General features: G+C 33.6%; 3 protein-coding genes across 4 annotated transcripts; 1 reads left to right on the forward strand and 2 right to left on the reverse strand.

Moving 5' to 3' along the window:
• Positions 1-1,712: 1,712 nt before the first annotated feature.
• Positions 1,713-6,940, reverse strand: LOC106715940 (protein henna). 2 transcript variants are annotated; one of them, XM_014509342.2, is made up of 6 exons: positions 6,803-6,940; positions 4,004-4,304; positions 3,568-3,927; positions 3,070-3,332; positions 2,420-2,649; positions 1,713-2,271 (listed from the first exon to the last, which is right to left on the reverse strand). In XM_014509342.2, exons 1-6 carry the CDS (start codon positions 6,863-6,865, stop codon positions 2,115-2,117), a joined length of 1,374 nt encoding a protein of 457 aa, XP_014364828.2. In that variant the 5' UTR covers positions 6,866-6,940; the 3' UTR covers positions 1,713-2,114. The 2 variants fall into 2 exon arrangements, with proteins under 2 accessions (XP_014364828.2, XP_014364827.2); XM_014509341.2 differs by having other exon boundaries at positions 3,568-3,942.
• A 1,972-nt stretch (positions 6,941-8,912) lies between these two features.
• On the forward strand, positions 8,913-13,045 carry LOC106715920 (ATP synthase subunit gamma, mitochondrial). Its single transcript, XM_014509299.2, has 5 exons — positions 8,913-9,007; positions 9,127-9,335; positions 11,863-12,026; positions 12,288-12,452; positions 12,779-13,045. Exons 1-5 carry the CDS (start codon positions 8,916-8,918, stop codon positions 13,043-13,045), a joined length of 897 nt encoding a protein of 298 aa, XP_014364785.1. The 5' UTR covers positions 8,913-8,915.
• A 585-nt stretch (positions 13,046-13,630) lies between these two features.
• On the reverse strand, positions 13,631-18,071 carry LOC106715912 (glycine cleavage system H protein). Its single transcript, XM_014509281.2, has 5 exons — positions 17,977-18,071; positions 17,492-17,606; positions 15,532-15,611; positions 14,513-14,641; positions 13,631-13,982 (listed from the first exon to the last, which is right to left on the reverse strand). Exons 2-5 carry the CDS (start codon positions 17,586-17,588, stop codon positions 13,821-13,823), a joined length of 468 nt encoding a protein of 155 aa, XP_014364767.2. The 5' UTR covers positions 17,589-17,606; positions 17,977-18,071; the 3' UTR covers positions 13,631-13,820.
• Positions 18,072-18,768: the final 697 nt, after the last annotated feature.

An 18,768-nucleotide genomic window follows, 5' to 3' on the forward strand; every position in this document is an offset into this window, starting at 1 on the left:
TTTTTATTGCAAAAGGTTTCTATCCCTTTTCAACTGTAATTTCATCGAATTTTCGAACAGCGTCTATTATAAAATTTATATATGTAGAGTAGATATGAAATAATTTTTAAAACTGATATTTTCGTTTAATTCAAAAGTAAAAAAAAATAGTAAACTTTACAATTATTTACAGACTATTGCTTTCATTATTATTTATTTGGTTTTAAAACACAAGTCAGATATTTTATAGCTGCTTAATATATTAACTGTATAAAACTCGAAACATATATGTTTGTGTGATAAAGATCCTCTCCTGTAAAATTTGTCTTTTGCAGTTACTTAAGTTTACGTAGGGGCCGTCGATATATAAATGTAAATCATCATAAATATATTTAATAATAATTTTGGATACATAACAAAGCTTCTCAATATAAATACATTTAATATATTCCCGTATACTTCTTTAAATAACGCAATGCGTCTTTGTCGTGTTTATATAAAAAGTTATTCCATTATCTTGTCATTTCCTAGATGTAATTAGATTTAGACAAGTACTAGGTACTTAATTTATACCATAGATTTATAAATACTAATAGATTGGTTGACAATTTACTTCGTACAGTCTAACGGTTAACAAGTATGAAGTTATTATGTTTTCCCCGATCTATTAGTATATTAAATCTTTGGCTTTTCTGTACAAATTAATAAATATATTATGTTGGTTATATTATAAGAGATATTTTATTTCTTACTAGCTTTTACCCGCGACTCCGTCCGCGCGGAATAAAAAAATAGAAAACGGGGTAAAAATTATCCTATGTCCGTTTCCTGGTTCTAAGCTACCTTCCCACCAATTTTCAGTCAAATCGATTCAGCCGTTCTTGAGTTATAAATAGTGTAACTAACACGACTTTCTTTTAAATATATAGATAGATAAGATTGACATTGATTAAATTTTATATCACGACTATCTTCTAGCATATTTAGGATTTGAGTTGAAATACATCAATTAATTAAGAAACATCATTTAATATGCAATTTGATCTCTACTTGCTAAAAATAGAATTTTATTGAAATGTTAGTACCTCATCAGTTCACAATATAATGGACCCACTGAGGGTTCGGAACCTGCTCTAAGTGAGGGGAGACTAAACCAATCACAATCACGCTGGCCCAGTTCGTCTTGGTTGACTTCACACATATCTTTGAATTTCTTCGCAGTTATGTGCAGTTTGCATTACGTGTTTTTCTTAAGTAGGACCGTCTGATAAATGTACATATGTATATCGATAAACATATTTGTCCATGGCGGGATTTGAATCCAGGACTTGCAGATTACAAGTCAAGTGATTAACCTCTGAGCCACCGACTCTCACGAAAAATGTTAGTACAATAAGTAAAATAAATACTATCACTGGTTTTTTTTTTTATAAGAGAAGGGGGCAAACGAGCAGCGGGAACACCAAGGTGTTCATCGACGCCCATGGACATCTGCAATACCAGAGGAATCGCAAATGCGTTGCCGGCCTTTGAGATGGTGATACGCTCGCTTCTTGAAGGACCCTAAGTCGTACTGGTTTGGAAATACCGCCGAGGACAGACCATTCCACAACGCGGCCGTGCGCGGCAAGAAATTTAAATAATTAATAAAAGGTGATGACTGACATTTAGTGCTCAAGTTTTTTTTAAACAATAAGTACAGCGATAGCAAAGGTGTAATAAAACAATTCGAATATTAAACCAAAATTTATTATCCTGTTCTTTATCAATAGTTTCAAACACGAGAAATATTTCTCAGTTGTCTAAAATTACTTTTCATGCGGGCATAAATCACGAACAAGAAAAAAAACATCTAACACAGAAAATAGGGCTGTCTTAAATGTTATAATTTTTTATCGATACTTACATTATATTCAGTACGAATATCCTAAATACATCTAAAGTTAACTTAAGCTCGATATAATATATATAATAAAGCTGTATATTTGTCATACATTTTTCATAATAAAAAATAAAATATATTTTTAAGCTATAATAAACATCCACTTTGTCCGGCAAAAGTGAGAAACATTAAGGGCAATAATTAAAGTAAGTTAAATTTAAAGCTATTATACATATATTATAATAAAAATACATTACAATTTATCCATAGTATTGAGTAATAAACCCATTTCCTGGTGCACTTCTTTGAGGAGATCTTTCATCTGTTTCGGAGAGTCGAGAATATCGATACTTTGCGTGTAAGGGTTGTACCTCACTCCGAAGTCTCGTGGTATAGTCTGAGCGAATTTTCTGAAAAAATACATTTCTTTTTACAACCCAAATAAAGGAGTTCATTCCAAACTGCGTAGATCGAATTCAAAAGATAAATTAGAATGAGTACCAGTAAATAAAAATTATACTATGTTATATGTTAAGATGTAAATTTAAATAAACATACATCATCTTCTCCTTGGCACTTTCGAAGCTCTCAGCCACGTAGTAAATGGGTTGATACTCCGTAATTGGATATTTCTGTTCTCCTGTCAGTTCTGGTTCAAACTCTCTCAATTCAGGTTTATCTGACAGGCAGTATTGGAGCTCTCCGAACGACGATAAAAGACCAGCCCCGAAAGCCTTTATATTACCTTCTTGCCGACATAATCCAAATTCTACTGTAAACCAGAAGCACTGTAAAAAAATTCAATAATTGTTATTTCTTTCAGTACCAGATATTAAACAAAAGAAATAAAGACAAAAAGTACTTTCACTCAGAAACCAGAGGGTTGTAAATTAGCAAAGATGTTGATTAATAACTAGGTACTTAATATGATTCTAATGCATTTAATGTCGTCTATTGCCGGTGATTTTGTCATGAATTTTGTCTAGACAAAAAACTGGGCGAGATAACAGTGGCTTTCCATAATCGAAATGCTTATAGAAAAACATATTGTCGTCTCTTTATTGGTTTTGGAAGAATCAAAGATAAATACATATATGTTTTAAGAAAAGCGTTCAACATTGAAATCCCACGGTAATTTCATGCATCAAGAATAGGGAAACTTTCAATAATGTACAATTAAACTTAAATTAATTGAAGCTACAATTTACCGTTGCCAATTTTTCAATGTAATCATCAGGTGCGCCGAGAGAGGCCAATCCTATCTCCTGTGAGAACTGAGCAAAGGCGGGGTCTGCGAAAAGTGGTGCGTGACCGAGCAGCTCGTGACACACATCGGGTTCCGGCGTGTACAGCGGCTTGGAATGATGTCGGATGTACTGCGTGCTGTGGAACACGCGGAACGCGAGACCGGCGAGGAAATCACGTGAAGACAGCAGACCTGCCACTGGCCGTAGTGTGAAACCGGTGCAGTCTGAAAAGAAATAAAGAGGTTTTATTTTTAGTCACTACATCACACTTATTGGTAATATTTACTATACCTCGTACCAGGTTTACTGCATTATCTATTTACTCTTAGGTTTCGTAAAATAAGTATTTTGGAGTAATGAAAACAGTAGATTTGATCATAATATTATGATCATCATCGTAATATGTATGATGCTATCATCCGAGTGTTAGGGAATGAGTTAATTTGGTAAATAACTTGCCTTTTAAGAAATTAGAAACATCTTCCAGTTGAGGAATGTTGTCCTCCCTGTATCCACAGTTCTCAATCAACAATGGGAAAACATGGTTGTGTTCTTTACAAGCATGAGTAGGATATAGTTCTACGAGTTTTCTAAACACTACTCCCCAAGTGCCAATCTCCTCTCTAGTGTAGTCAACATGAGGCAGCGGTTGTCCATGCTTGTATTCATAAGCGATGTCCGCGAAGTACTTTCTTCGCGCTCGGTATACTGGGTCAGTGAAGCCCGGATGATCTGCGTCCAATTCCGCTCCGTATGATAAGATCTGGTTAGCGAATCGATCCAGATCACGTATCCTCCTCGGGAACCACGGCACAGCACCTTTCAAATAAAGATCTGTATGTAAAACATATAACTGTATATTGAGCAAATTAATCAAAAGCTACAAGACACCTACATCTATTATCCTTGTAATTTCTCGAGATTATGTTCAGATATCCTACGTTTTTCTTCAAATCTTCCAAAGCAGCACCAAAGTCGCCGGCACCATGTTCGCATTCAACCATGAACTCGTAACCTGGACGTCTGGCTGAGGACCTGGACTCTATATGGCTGAGGTTGACACCGTGGGTGGAGAAGATGTTCAAGAACCGCGCCAGGGAGCCTGCCTCGTCTCTTTCCGGAGAGAATAGTAGCCAAGTAGACTTCGAAGAATCTCTCCCTTCTTTGATGTAGTTACCGCCATGCATAAGTTTCGGCTGCAATTTTTAAAAAAGGAAAAAAAAATAATACAACATTTAATTTCATTTATCTTCAACATATACAAAACTAGCTGTCGCCAGCGACTCTCTCCGCTCCGAATAAAATGAAAAGTCATATGGTCTACATGTGTGCCAAATTTCATCTAGAATCTTTGAGCCGTTCCGGAGATAGATTCAAACAAACATTCATTCATCCATCCATCCATCTAAACTTTCGCATTTATAATATTAGTAAGATTGGGATGAGCTGATGTAGTTGACATTGTTACTTAATAAAAGTTTCTCCTTTTTTATTGATTAAACGCTCGATTTAATTGCTCTTGATAAGCAAACAAATTATCTTTTTATCGCTATCGTCATTTAAAAAATAACCTTTGACGTTTCGCGATTTCACGCAGTAACCTAATTTGTAAATGAAGGATATTACACAATAGTGACGTCACAAGGCGATACTCGTGGTTATTTAGCGAGAGATATCGTACGTCCCATTTAGTAGCCGAAGGGTTACAGAGTTAAAACGATAACCCCTACAACACACTATGTCGACGCACTAGCTGAACATAAGTATTCATCTAATATATAAAATTCTCGTGTCACAGTTTTCGTTCCCGTACTCCTCCGAAACGGCTTGACCGATTCTCATGAAATTTTGTGAGCATATTCAGTAGGTCTGAGAATCGGCCAACATCTATTTTTCATAACCTCCCCCCCCCCCATTTTTTAACTGCGCGCGGACGGAGTCGCGGGCGACAGCTAGTTTACTATAGAATACAATAATTTGGTTTGACTTAAGCTCGCTAAATACTTTAAACTGCAAGTTTTAAATGAATAATCTAACTGTCCAGTTAAACTACACACAAATTACTCGTGTGCAGAAGCTTTGCCGATGGTCTAATGACGTCACGCGTTAACTGACGGTACGAGCGTGGGTCGCGGTTGGTGTTGTTGGAAGGGGGAGTCGTCGGCAAACAGTTCGACTGATCAGTTTAAACTTAAGGTGTGTAGCGAGGTTTAGCAAAAGATTATTTAAACTGTATCTCATTTAAACAGTTAAGTATCTATCTAGTTTTAATTTTTTCTGGACAAAATTGTAATTGTATATTAATACGTGACGTGAAAGCTATGTAAAAAAAAGTATTATGAAATATACTGGGCAATCATTATAGTTAATCTATATATATAAAAGAAAGTCGTGTTAGTTACACTATTTATAACTCAAGAACGGCTGAATCCATTTGACTGAAAATTGGTGGGCAGGTAGCTTAGAACCAGGAAACGGACATAGGATAATTTTTACCCCGTTTTATATTTTTTATTCCGCGCGGACGAAGCCGCGGGTAAAAGCTAGTATTTAATAAATTATAATAGTGTTTAATGTTTAACAAATTTGTTGCTAAAATTTAGCATTTTGATAACAACATAATATTTGTAATGTTTATAAACTTAAACAATTTGATAAGGCAATGAACGTATTACATAACTAATTATTATAACTACATTATTTAAGAGATAGGAGAATATAAAATTTTACGAGCTTTGATAGTGTCTATGTAACAAGCTGCTAGAAATTGATAAAATGAGTTACGTCTATGTTATCATTATTTTTATTTTAAGGAAAGTATAGTATTCACAGGTATACTTCAACGCAGTGAGAGAGAGAAATTGTTAATTGGGTCTGACCCTTAGTCTAGATTAAGTACGAAAAATCAACACTAAGCGTTGTAGAAATTACTTTGTATATCAATTATTATCGATATAGTCCTTAGTAATCGAAAAAACAAACATATTAACCTAAATTACTTGATACAATAATAAATAATACTATTACTATTTTTAAGGATTTTAAATAATTTGTTTATTCACTTAATTATGACTAAGCTATTATCAGATAAATAAACATTATTAGGTAATCTATTTTTTTTGCTAATGTCACAAATATTTGTTGCTGCCAGTAACACCGTGGGCTTCCACTGCCTAAACACCTCAAGACAAAATACTTTTTTAATTCATACTTTCGCACTGTCGTTTTGGCAGCGGTAGACCACGTTTATTTTACTCAACATCATTTTAAGTAATGTTATCTACACATTAAGAATTGCAACAATATATAAAATACTACTCGGTAATAAATAAACAATAAAATTCGCAAGTTGGCTTTCATTTAGCGTAATGATGCGGAAATTAAAACAAGATAAAAAAAAAGAATTGCGGAATAAGGTAACAATATAGTCAGACAAACTTATCTAGACCAAGCTATATTAACGCTGTTGGTTCTGTCACAAAATATATGTATATCCAACTAAGGTATAGAAAATAACGTACAAGATAGCTATAGTACATACAACAAGGATCTTGTATAGTGTCTATTGACAAGGGGACGCCAATGAACTGTTGGAATGTAGATATAAAATTATGCCCACTGGGTCCGATCAGTTTGTCGATCTATAAGGGATTTTAACGTCTGTGTTTGTAAAGATCTAAAAGTTTTTAATCACCTTATCGGGCGGTGAACCAGATATCTGCTGCTCCATTCTGCCAACAGGTTGTATACCCATCATCTTCGGCGATGAAAACGAAGCAATCAATACGTGTTATCACGACGCTGTGTCCACTGCTGATTTAAACGCAAGCGTCGATCGGAGCGCTTTTATGCTTTACTCTGACGATGATGTAATTAATTACTAAATGGATGTGGTATATATAGTTCGTTCTATTTCATTAAATATTTGCCAGACTTTAGTGACTTTATCCAACGACTACCATTAGCATACACGCAAAGAGAAAGAAAGTCTAAATATACTGACCGGTGAAAATAATAGATTTGAATGGGGTAAAATGAACAGAATCGTTAGCGTTACGAGTTAATTTATTTGTGTAAATGGTGTAATAATCATTTAAAACATTTTTTGTTTTTGATTTTAAAATATAACAGGCATATTTATAAAGTAAACAAAAATAATAAAAAGGTGTCACAAAATATAAAGGCTTCTCAATTTTACTAGAAAAAAGTATACAAACTCTGATGTTATTACCTCCTCCAAATATGAATAACTTTGTATATCCAGGATCTTGATAAAAGGCCACTCGATGCAATAAACCGTTCGAGTTACATGTCAAGTTTTTTTTAAAGGCATTAGTGAATTCGAAGGTCGGACAAGATTTTTTATAATAACAATGAGAATGTAAATGATATAGTTATTCGCAAATGACGACGGAGTTTATTAAACTTAATTATAATGTGCTTTAAACAATATTGCACAGAGCAAACATCATCATAAAGTACTTTCATATATTTACACAAATTTATCAATACATATTTACTAACAACTTTTAACAAAAACATCTCACAACTTCAAACTCACTAGAAAAAAATGATATTGTTAACTAGGTGTCTATTTTATCACTTGTAATGTTATTAACACTATAATAAAATATAATGTCATATAATAACAAGTGAATATCCAGATTTTCTATGGCCAATACTACAAATAATGGAAATGTAACATGATAGATTAAGATACAATTAAAAAAATATATTTCTAATGTTATACAATATAAAATAAGAAGTTGCAAGGAATCCATTCAACGTAACTGTTTAATGAATTTTGATTCGTATTATGTATTACTCTTATATATTACATAATAAATTGTATTTAACTGCATGTCAATGTGCCCTGAGATTGTTTTGATACGCCGTGTGACGTAGGCATTGTTTTCTATCTGAGGATTTCTTAATGTTAGTAAACATTGGTGTAATCCTTGAACAAGTCCCAGATACGGACGTCTATCTTTAGACTGACATGAATTCTTTGTGACACAGTTCAATTGAGCTTGTATTTTATTTTGACCTAGAACTCTTTTTGCGTTTTAACAATTGCGGTGCTTTTGGTGATTTAATTTAGAAGTCTGTTACATCAGCTTATTTGCGCATTTAGTTCTACTATTGAAATTAGATTGTTACAAATTTCTAAGAGTTGAATTGAAATTACATGTGTTTTTTATAAATTTAAATTGTATCGAGCTTCGGTGGCTCGGGGATGGCACTTGTCCTGTAATTTGCTGGTCCTGGGTTCGAATCCGACCACGTTCACATTGTTATTGGATTTTCGAATTACATATGTGTATTTATCCGAAGTTCTTGCAGTGAAGGAAGATGCAGGTTGCATCACGATGTTTTCTTCCATCTTCGAAGAAATTCAATGATATGTGTGAAGTCAACCAATCCGCACATGTCAGCATGGTGGGCTATGGCCTAGACACCCCTAACTTAGGGTAGGCTCTGAGTCCCTCAGTGGGGACGTATAGTGAGCTGATGATGACGATGATGATTTTATAAAATGTTCATTACATTTTCTTAAAATTAACACGATATGTATGAGTTAATTATTTTTACATATTTATATGTATTGAATATCTTCGATGTAAAAAATATTTTTTTCCTAAATATCGCAAAGAGTAAGACTTATATAATAATTAACGATCTTTTAGTCTAAAATATTTTTTATTTGTCAACAAAAAAGGTTGCATTTATTTGATTAAACATGTTGACAGCAATTTTACGTTTTAAATGTCATTTCCCGTTTATTTCATGAAACGCTCCGAATAACAATGGTGCAACTAAAGCAAGTATCTATGAGATTGAAATCGATCCACAATATACAGAAGATCACAAAAACAATGAAGATGGTATCAGCCAGCAAGTAACTATTCTAAATTATTCAATTTACCTTACCGTGGGTTCCCTTTACTCTTTGACAATCATAAAACTATGAAATAAAAACAGTTTCTCAAAATATTGATTGCACTTTTTCTTTCTAAGATTTACAAAAGCGGAACGTGAGTTGAAATCAGCGCGTGCATTCGGCTATGGGCCACGCAAGTTCTATGTGTCAAGTCAACTGCAGAAGGAAGCGCTCGGTAAAGAGAAAGAGAAAGAAGGAGAACGTGAACTGGCTCAACCACCAGAAGTAAAGAAAGAAGATGTCAAGAAGCCTCGCATTATTTACGTAGCAGTAACTTCTGATAGAGGTATGTGATTGCTTTTCATTAAAAATGTATGAAAAAGTCACTGGTATTGTTTCGTTTTAAGCAAAAGAAGAGTGATTTATTATATTTATTGATAGAGGAATCCGGCATTCGATGCAATGCTTAAAGTCTAAACAATAAACATAATTTCATTGTGCAAGCTTTAAACTTCTAATAATTAGAACAAACATTTTTATTTTAAAAGGTCACACAACGTTCTCTGCAGATCGCAGAACATACTTAGTACTCTAATGTCAATCTATCTATCTAATAAATCTATCCATGCATCCACCATAGGCAAATAAATCTATCCATTGATATAGGAAAGCAGACATAAACAAAAATTTATTTTTCATTTCTATAGTCGATATATATAATTTACATTTTAACTTATTTAAAATATTGTAATCTCCGAATTCAAGAACATCACAGATGACAGTCGTGTGAAGCTATCGTGTACTACATTAATTAATCTTCGGACCTCACTTTGTTAATTTTATTATCATTTATTCCATCCATTAAATGGCGGTAATATTTATCTTGGCGAATTAGACCCTTTGACCTCAGAATGAGGCACGCGCGAATTCCCGTATGCGTTTTAACAAACTGGTATTCCCACATAGTACATTCGTATGTTCTGTTATCATTTTGAATGGTAGAAATATAAATCTTGTATATATCTGTTATTGTTATCTTTTAGAAGTATCTAATTGTTATTCTAACTTTTTCATATCAGTACAAACGTAATTATATAAAAAATAGATTTATTGTCTGTATATTTATATATATGTATAGCAACTAACGCTTAATTATGTAATATATAAGAGAAGGCGCTGCCTCCCGAAACACAGTTTTAACTAGTTCGGGAGACAGAGCCCTACTAATTTTATGAAAAAAGGTTTTTAGTTTTTATTTATTTTTTAATTATATTATCTTAATAGAGGAGTAAATGATTTAATCTTTATTTTGGTCTCGGTTCTTTGTTATTTGATTACTTTAATATTAAAGCTTGGAGGTAGTTTCATCCAACAGTAAATGTATAGATTTTATTTTATTAGTTATTATCAAAGTTAAATCCGTAAATCCTATTTAGGCTTCGGGCGAAAAAAATTAGGAGTGTCAAGATTTGAGTAGTTATACATAAGTACGTGATACCTTCATTATGTTATGTATACCTTCATTATATACGTATTGGATATTACATAAGATAGTGAAAGTCGTAATAGTTTATATCATTTAATGTCAGCTCTCGTTTTATTGCGAATGAACTCTAAATGAAATTATTCCACAAGCAATAATTCAGATACAGACAGTTTTCTTCTCACACAATGCACTTACTTCATCACTTTCTTCGTATAAAATGCAAATGTTAACGCGGACAATAAGTTCACAAAGCTATTTTTTTTTAAATACAAAAAAAATATTGTGTGATTAAAAATAAATTCGTCAAAATAAAAGTATTAAGTCGAATTTCGACCAACGAGCGAACACTAGTTTGTATAAAAACAATAAAAAATATATCTGCTTCTTTAATATTTAGACTGGATAGTACCTACTTATTTAATTTCACAAAGTCAATCCTTATGATGCAATGTACTCGTACTTAGAAAACAAAAATAAAATATTAATATGGGTTTTCCTGTCGATAGAGTGTTATCGTCACATAAAATTGAGACAAAAATTATTTGAACACGAATAATGAAATTTCGCAGTTATATTTTACTAAAGCATTTTTATCAAAGAGTGTTCAATACAGTATCTTATAAATTGTCCTGACATCATTCACTGGGTTATCTGTGGATCAGGGACGCGGATTGACACGTAAGGAAATGCTTTCAGTGTCACAATGTATGACATACTTTACCGAACACCTGTAAAATAACATATTGTTGTCTCAGTTTTTTTTTAAACAATAAAAGGGATGATATGTATAACATACTGGTATTGCGGAAGTGGAAACTCATAGCCACAGGCACAATCAATCGCTCGTTAGTGTTTATTTTGTAGGCTTTAGTATCCTTGGTAAAGCCAAGCCAAAGTAATTGATGTAAAAGATCAGATCAAACTGTCACCGGACTAATATAAAAGGAAATATCTAGATATCTCTGGCTCGGTAAATACTAAAAAACTGGTTTACGATATCTATACGTCATAGTTTACGCGTTAAATGTGAATGGTAATGTTGCAAATAGGTTTATATGTTTCATAATAAACTGCGTAATCAATGCGACTCTGAACGCTGATTAATAATTTCTCGATTATTCATAACTAGCGCAATTTGGATTGCAGTAGACCAATAAACTAAAGAAAATTGATACAGTTACAGAGCTTATTATTAAAACGTTGTTTAGTTATAATGTTCTTTATTTTTCTATAATATTCTTTTTATAATCTGCGAAGGAATCGTTTACCAAATGAGTGTAAAGCTAAGCAAACTTTATATAAACTCGGACTACATTAAATGACATGCGCTTGTAAGCTACACCGTAATAAAGTTAAAATGATACAATATCTACACTATTTTTGTCAGGTCTGTGCGGTGGTGTCCACTCCGGTATAGCTCGCATGATACGTCGCACGCTGGCAGAACGCAGTGCGGATGCCCCGCATCATAAGATCGTCTGCATCGGTGACAAGTCTCGATCGCTGCTCAGGCTCGCGTACGGCGAACATATCCTTGTATCAGTTAAACAGGTGCAGCTTTTGTATGTGTATACAAAATTTATTTATGATATGATGTATCTCCTTGGGTAATACTAAATACCGAACAGCTGCTCATTTCTCTCTTTATACTTTAAAAAATTACTTTTCATCTTAGTGAATTTTTGTCATTACATTTTTTTTTTAATTTGTTAATATTTAAAAAAGTAGTATTTTTACAGTTATTATTATATTTAATTACACACAAAGGGGGCACTTAAATAAAAAAGCAGCACACAGTTTCTATCTTTCCAGATTGGGCGCACAAGTCCTATCTTTAAAGATGCATCAACAGTAGCGACAGCGATCACACAGTCAGGTTATGCATACGACACAGCTGAAATATACTACAACCAATACTTCACACCCGTTAAATATGTGACAACAATCGTACCGGCATTTAGCAGAAAGAATATTGAGGTAAGTAACTGAAGTGACGATATATCTGATTGACGATAATCTGGTCAGCAGCACCTAGTGTGGGATAAGGATAAGGAGATGATGATTTTAACCAATGAAGTTGCCGCTACAAATTTACAGCATCTTCAGTGATTACACTTGATCACTATGATACAAGAAAACTACATCTTTGCCTTTAGATAAAGTAACACGATGCTTGTAGCTCATCTACCAATTCCGTAACCACCCGGCAGCAAAATAGCAAAAACTGTACTTGGGGGTAAAGTTAGATGGTTTCTGTTTCGGAGTGGGTTTAGTCTGCTTACCATTAAACATCTTACCAACAGTTGGCACCAAAAATGACTGCATTCGATGATATTGAAGAGGATCAACTCGAGAGTTATGCAGAGTGGACGCTCGCTGCTTTACTGTACTACGCGTTGAAACAAAGCGCTGCTTCGGAGCAATCATCTCGCATGTCCGCTATGGATAATGCTACGAAGAACGCAAACGAAATGATTAGGAAGCTATCACTACTTTACAATAGGACGCGACAAGCTGTCATCACGAGAGAACTTATTGAAATTATATCAGGCGCTGCGGCACTAAAATAACAACTTGTTTAAACACATTTAAAACCATTGATTTGGTACGTCGGGAATAAGCGGACTCCTCTGTACAACGTGCCCAATCAAGTCAACTAAACGTTGCGGGTAATTAATTTTAAATCAATTAATTTCAAAGTTAACACTACTTCAATATGTTTACTAAACTATTGAACTGTTTTTAAGAAGTAATGTAATATGATTTTAAAATATGAAAAAGGATGGTTAATAAAACAATTAAAGATTTATTTTTATTTTTAAAATGCACAACTTAGCTTTCAACATGAACTATAGAAAATAATAATATCAAATAATATTATCTTATGTTGCATGGAACTTTTTTAATTCTTAACAAAAAACAACAAAATGTACATAGACGATACCATAATAGACTAAGTATATATTTAACTATAAAAAATACATGTTATATAACTTAAAGATCTTATGAAACACTGAAAAATAACCCCGAATCTTTAAATATCAGCAGCTTGAAAAAAGCTTGGCATTAAGTAAAATGTATTTGTAAGCCTCTTTTCAACATCACCTTCAAATACAGGGTCAACTCTGCCAGTTTTTAAACATTAAATTCCATATTAATTTTTGTACTTTGATTTAAAATAAAAATAACACTAATGAGGCACACACGGTATTAACTAAATATGGCCGTTAACGTAAATTTGATATAAAAAATTCACACTAAGGGCCATTAAATGACTGGGATGGCAACAAGTGTATGAATTTGTATTAAAAGTTATTAGTGAAATATTTGCGAGATGAATTATCATCAATGCGATTCTTGTAGATATTTGTCATATGCCGTCTGATCCATCAATTTCTTTAACTCTTCTGTGCCTACTAGCTTCAGACGGAATAGCCAGCCGTCCTCGTAACACGACTTGTTGATCAAAGATGGCGTGCTTTCAGCTTTGTCGTTCTTTTCTGTCACCTGAATGAAGAGATTTTTTGGTTAATTAAAAATTTTTGGATGATCAATTCATTTAATCATTAACATTTTCAATTTATTTTGTAAAAAAAGAAAGTTTTTTTTTTATTTGAGGTTATCAAATATTTAAATTAGAGGAGAGATTGCACTCTTTGTAAAAAAATATAGAATGATGGCTTTCTTTAGAAAATTACTTAGCCGTTGGCATTTTACTTATTATTCGTCACTTTGATCTTCTTCTTTTATTCATTACTATTATTAAAATTCCCGAGAAATGAACGGAGGCACGATTATTTAATCTTCTTGGAAGGGTTCAACTGTTTTGTTAGAACATAATCGATGAAAATTTATTTTGGTTGAACAAGTCGTACTTCACCTATCTTATATTTGATTTGCAATTAGTGTTCCTTTCTACCAATAGTCATTATATGGTCCCTAAGTTAGACCCTTAGGGCCACTTAAAGACTCTGAGCCCGGCAGTTGGTCTCTTTATGCTATAAATATATCTGTTCTAGTCACGTCTACAAACTTACAGTTCCTGATATTGGCGAGAATATCTCACTTGCAGCTTTAACGCTCTCGAGCGCCCCGCACTCCTCACCCGCTGACACCTCCTTGCCTACGTCAGGCAGTTGGACAAACACCACCTCGCCCAATGCTTCCTGAAATTTAATAACTTCTTGTTAACAGTTGTTAAATTCAACTTTGTCTTATAGTTGACATCAAAGCTCAGACAACTATCAGTAAATTAAGAGAAATACCTCACGGGAGGTGTGACAAATATGCAGCACTTTTACACATCTCTGTATTATTACAACCCTGAGTATACTCGCAACACTGGCACAAAAATGTAATTTAATCCCTTACATACATATTGAAAGAACAGTCGTAACAATAAATTGGTGCTTCGGCAGTGGAAATTCATGGTAACATCAAAGTTCAAAAGTTACGTTCAAGCCTGTGAAGGAGGCAATGTAACAGACTTTAACAGACGTTCGTAATGAATGTTGTACCTGTTATAGGAATTGCATGATTACATAGACTGATGTATTTAAATAATAAAAATGATTAACTTAATAACCCATTGCAAACACAAAAGAATATCTTATCGGCGACAGAAGCACAAATGACCTGGCCTCTGTGACTGCAGATAACGATATGTTTAGAGGACCTCGTGTCAATTGATGTATTTCGTACAAGTGAACCCGATGCTACTAACCTCACATTCATGAAACTATGGGTACTTCTACATTTGGCAATTGCGTCTTTACTGCTCACTAGATTGGGACATATCCTAATGTTATATTCTTTTATTTTTAGGTTCTTTTTTATTTTACGGTATACGGAACAAAATTTACTTATATTTAAGTCTTCCATTCCCAAAAGTTACTCAGTTCCCTTTTTTTCTTCTAAAGTAAATGTCCAAATAAGGATTCTATTAAATTGTCGATCTTGGATTTGATAGCAGTTTTAATATCTAATATTTATGTTTATTGTAAACTTTTAATCTAACTTAAATTTCATATTAATCTGACTCATATAAAGTTTTTACCTGTGCATATTGGGAAATGCCGACAGTGCCAATGTCTCCATTTACAGCCACCCATTCATGCTTCTTTGTGTAATATCTCGCTAGAAAAAACATTAGAAAAAATTAAAAAATATAAAACGAATGTTTATGCATAGCACAAATATAAACTTCTAAAAATTTTTAAGCTTAACTGAGTAACTAAGTAGCCATGTTGTTTCACATGTCTGGAAATAAGTTTTCATTTACTGCTAATCTAACATACATTTATCAGAAGTACACAGTTAAAATTGAAAAGCTAAGATAATAGATACATCAGCAATATTTCAACATTTGTTACGCAAACGCCGGGACATGTTTATGATGCAGATATTGAAACTTAACTCGGGAGGTTGAGAACTGTTGCGCAAACGATAACCACACACCAATGTTTAATAACTGTCCTCAAGATAAAGCGATTGAACTAATTATAAACATATTTTTTTAATTACATTGCCACACAATAAAATATATTTAATTAAATCTATGTAATGTAAATGTTTTTATAAGAGAAGGGGGCAAACGAGCAGCGGGAACACCAAGGTGTTCGTCGACGCCCATGGACATCTGCAATACCAGAGAAATCGCAGATGTGTTGGCCTTTGAGATGGTGATACGCTCGCTTCTTGAAGGACCCTAAGTCGTAGCGGTTTGGAAATACCGCCGAGGACAGACCGTTCCACAACGCGGCAGTACGCGGTAGAAAGCTACGCGAATACCGCACAGTTGTGGATTGCCAGCCATCGAGATGGTGTGAATGGAACCTGGCGGTCTGTCGTTTCGTCCGATGACGGAACTCGGCGGTAGGAATTGTTCCAAACAATTCTTCTGATCACTCCACTTGGTAGATGCGGTAGAAAATGCAGAGGGAACTATACTCTCTCCGCAACGTGGCAAGACGATCAGTAAGAACTCGGTTGGAATTCGGAACGATGTATTTGTTATAGCATTTAATTTTAATACATGTTAACAAACCCACGCCAATACCGCAATGGTTAAGGGACTGCAGATCTAGCGGTCGTGAATTTGAATCCGATATACGAGTATGATAGTAAAACATATTGAACTCAATAAAACAATGAAATATTACAGGAATTATTTAGCTTTCAATAATTATCACTTATTAAAAGAGGAATCTTTTATGGGATGTGTGCTTCATAATTGTTATAAGTATAGGGAGAGTAAAACCTTTAGTGCAATATTTATGCAAAAATATAACAAACAAATATAATCAATGAACCGTTATAGTTAATCATACAATCGCGTTGCAGCATTGCCAGATAATTGTGCTCTAGATAAACAAATTTACGAAACATTGCATCTGAACGAGTAAGCCGTGAGTTGTGTGTCACTGCGTGTTTCGACTGCAGACATTTGTATTGACACATGCTGCTGTCTTTGTTTTTTTTTCAAAGATAATGTAAGAGATGATGTGTCGATACAATTGTTGTCGTCGTTGTAGTCGTAACCCACAGCTTGCTTACGATAGTTTGCAGTTCAAGTAATTGCGACTAATGTAAGATAAGTCAATGAATTTCTGTGTTTTAATAAGTAAACAAAAGAGTCAAGTTAATTGAATGTCTTATTACATTTTTATTGTATTGATTCATTTGTTAGGGACACCTTTAACAAGTCATTAACGTGACAAGTTCTCACATACATATGGTAGCTCTTGGTTTCTAAAATCCTTCGTTTCTGATTATAATCTAATTCCAAAAAAAATCATTGCTTATGTTTTTTTTTTTGAAGTTTATTTAAAAAGGTGCAAGTCGTCTGAACTTGGTGAATGTTAAGTTTGAATTGATATTAAATGCAATACAGCCTACTTCAATACGCTTAGCAAGTATTAATAATTAAACATAGGTATTATAAGATTTAAACTTATGGCAGTTCATTGTCACGTAACGCTGCACCAAGCTGCCGTAAAATTTCTATGGGAATGTACCTTTATTTTCTGTGCTGTACTGATGGTATCGGCTGCACGCAGTGATAGGCCGGCATTTGGTTATTCTGGCTGCTATACGAATTATGCTACTTGTCATGTTTATATTTTTTTTCTCCTGTAATTTAAAACATAAGAGTTGGCTTACCTACAGATTATGTATCTACTTTAGTCGAACCTGGATAAGCGAGAGTCCAAGAGACTGTGATTTTTTTCACGCTAATAAAGGTTTCTCGCTTAACCAGGTTCAACTTTACATAGAAAAGGGTATGTTGAATCAGTTGTTACTTTATAACAAAAATACACATTTACTTGGCTTTAAATCTTTGACACATCTTAAAGGCACTTTAAAGATAACTTAATAATTTAGTTTTTCAACTAATCATTGTATAAAACTAACAATAATAAATACTGAAATTAATATCAGATGAATTATAATACATTTATCAAATATCAGAAATAAGCGTAATATAAAAAAAAATACTTACTTAGAGGTTGGTAAAAATCTTGATATGTTTAAAAGTGTGTCGTGCGACAAGCTCCGATCTCCCGGACTTAATGACTCGCCACCCGTAGCTCAGAGATAACAACTCAATGTCACACAAATTTAACGATACTAAGATATTGGCTCAAAGACGCTTATTGTCGCCTACAGTGGGTTTCGACTGCCGTGACACTTGTGTTAATACATATTGTTATCCCTTACATTCTCTTTAATAAAAAAGAACCAACAATATACATAAATACAAGAGTCATTCGAAACCTACCGTAGTTAATACATAGGTTAAAATTATTGACACTTTTAAACAATACATCGACTGATTTCTTTTTACATAAAGCTCTTCTTTAAACCATCAGCAACCGTCCACACCGCGGCGTAGACTCGTGGACGACGGGAGAACCCCTTGCTGTTGAAGCGACACGTGTGTTTAGCTAACTGTAGATCTCAAGGCTCAATCGCCGATGTAATAACTGAGATTTAAGTTAGGACAAACACTTCATTTAGTATCTGATTAATTTCTAAACTACAACATTTGGTGGCATTTTGTGTATGTTTTTCGAATAATGCTCCATTTGCCATCGTTGAATTGGTGCGGAATTTATGTTTATTTGAACTCAATGGTTGTCTTTAATTTTTTTAGACCTATTATTTTCTCCTTTCTTTATCATTGAATACCAGCTTTCACCAGTCTTAGCAGAGCAATGCTTATACTATTTAAATTAGAGCATAATCTAAATTTTAGATTTGTGACACTTAGGGTTGAGACGAAAATAAAACC

The sequence above is a fragment of the Papilio machaon genome, chromosome Z (assembly GCF_912999745.1).
Source record: "Papilio machaon chromosome Z, ilPapMach1.1, whole genome shotgun sequence".
Lineage (NCBI taxonomy): Eukaryota > Metazoa > Arthropoda > Insecta > Lepidoptera > Papilionidae > Papilio > Papilio machaon.

Coding starts and splice junctions, on each gene's coding strand:
- LOC106715940 (XM_014509341.2), bottom strand. CDS start 6,865: ATGATGGGTATACAACCTGTTGGCAGAATGGAGCAGCAGATATCTGGT. Junction 3,333..3,567: donor TGTTTCTAATTTCTTAAAAG/GCAAGTTATTTA, acceptor ATTTCTTTTCAG/ACTGCACCGGTTTCACACTA. Junction 2,650..3,069: donor ACATTGAAAAATTGGCAACG/GTAAATTGTAGC, acceptor ATTTTTTTACAG/TGCTTCTGGTTTACAGTAGA.
- LOC106715920 (XM_014509299.2), top strand. CDS start 8,916: ATGGTGCAACTAAAGCAAGTATCTATGAGATTGAAATCGATCCACAAT. Junction 9,008..9,126: donor AAGATGGTATCAGCCAGCAA/GTAACTATTCTA, acceptor TTTCTTTCTAAG/ATTTACAAAAGCGGAACGTG. Junction 12,453..12,778: donor TTAGCAGAAAGAATATTGAG/GTAAGTAACTGA, acceptor TCTTACCAACAG/TTGGCACCAAAAATGACTGC.
- LOC106715912 (XM_014509281.2), bottom strand. CDS start 17,588: ATGACAAGTAGCATAATTCGTATAGCAGCCAGAATAACCAAATGCCGG. Junction 14,642..15,531: donor GCATTTCCCAATATGCACAG/GTAAAAACTTTA, acceptor ATTAAATTTCAG/GAAGCATTGGGCGAGGTGGT. Junction 13,983..14,512: donor TCTCGCCAATATCAGGAACT/GTAAGTTTGTAG, acceptor CTCTTCATTCAG/GTGACAGAAAAGAACGACAA.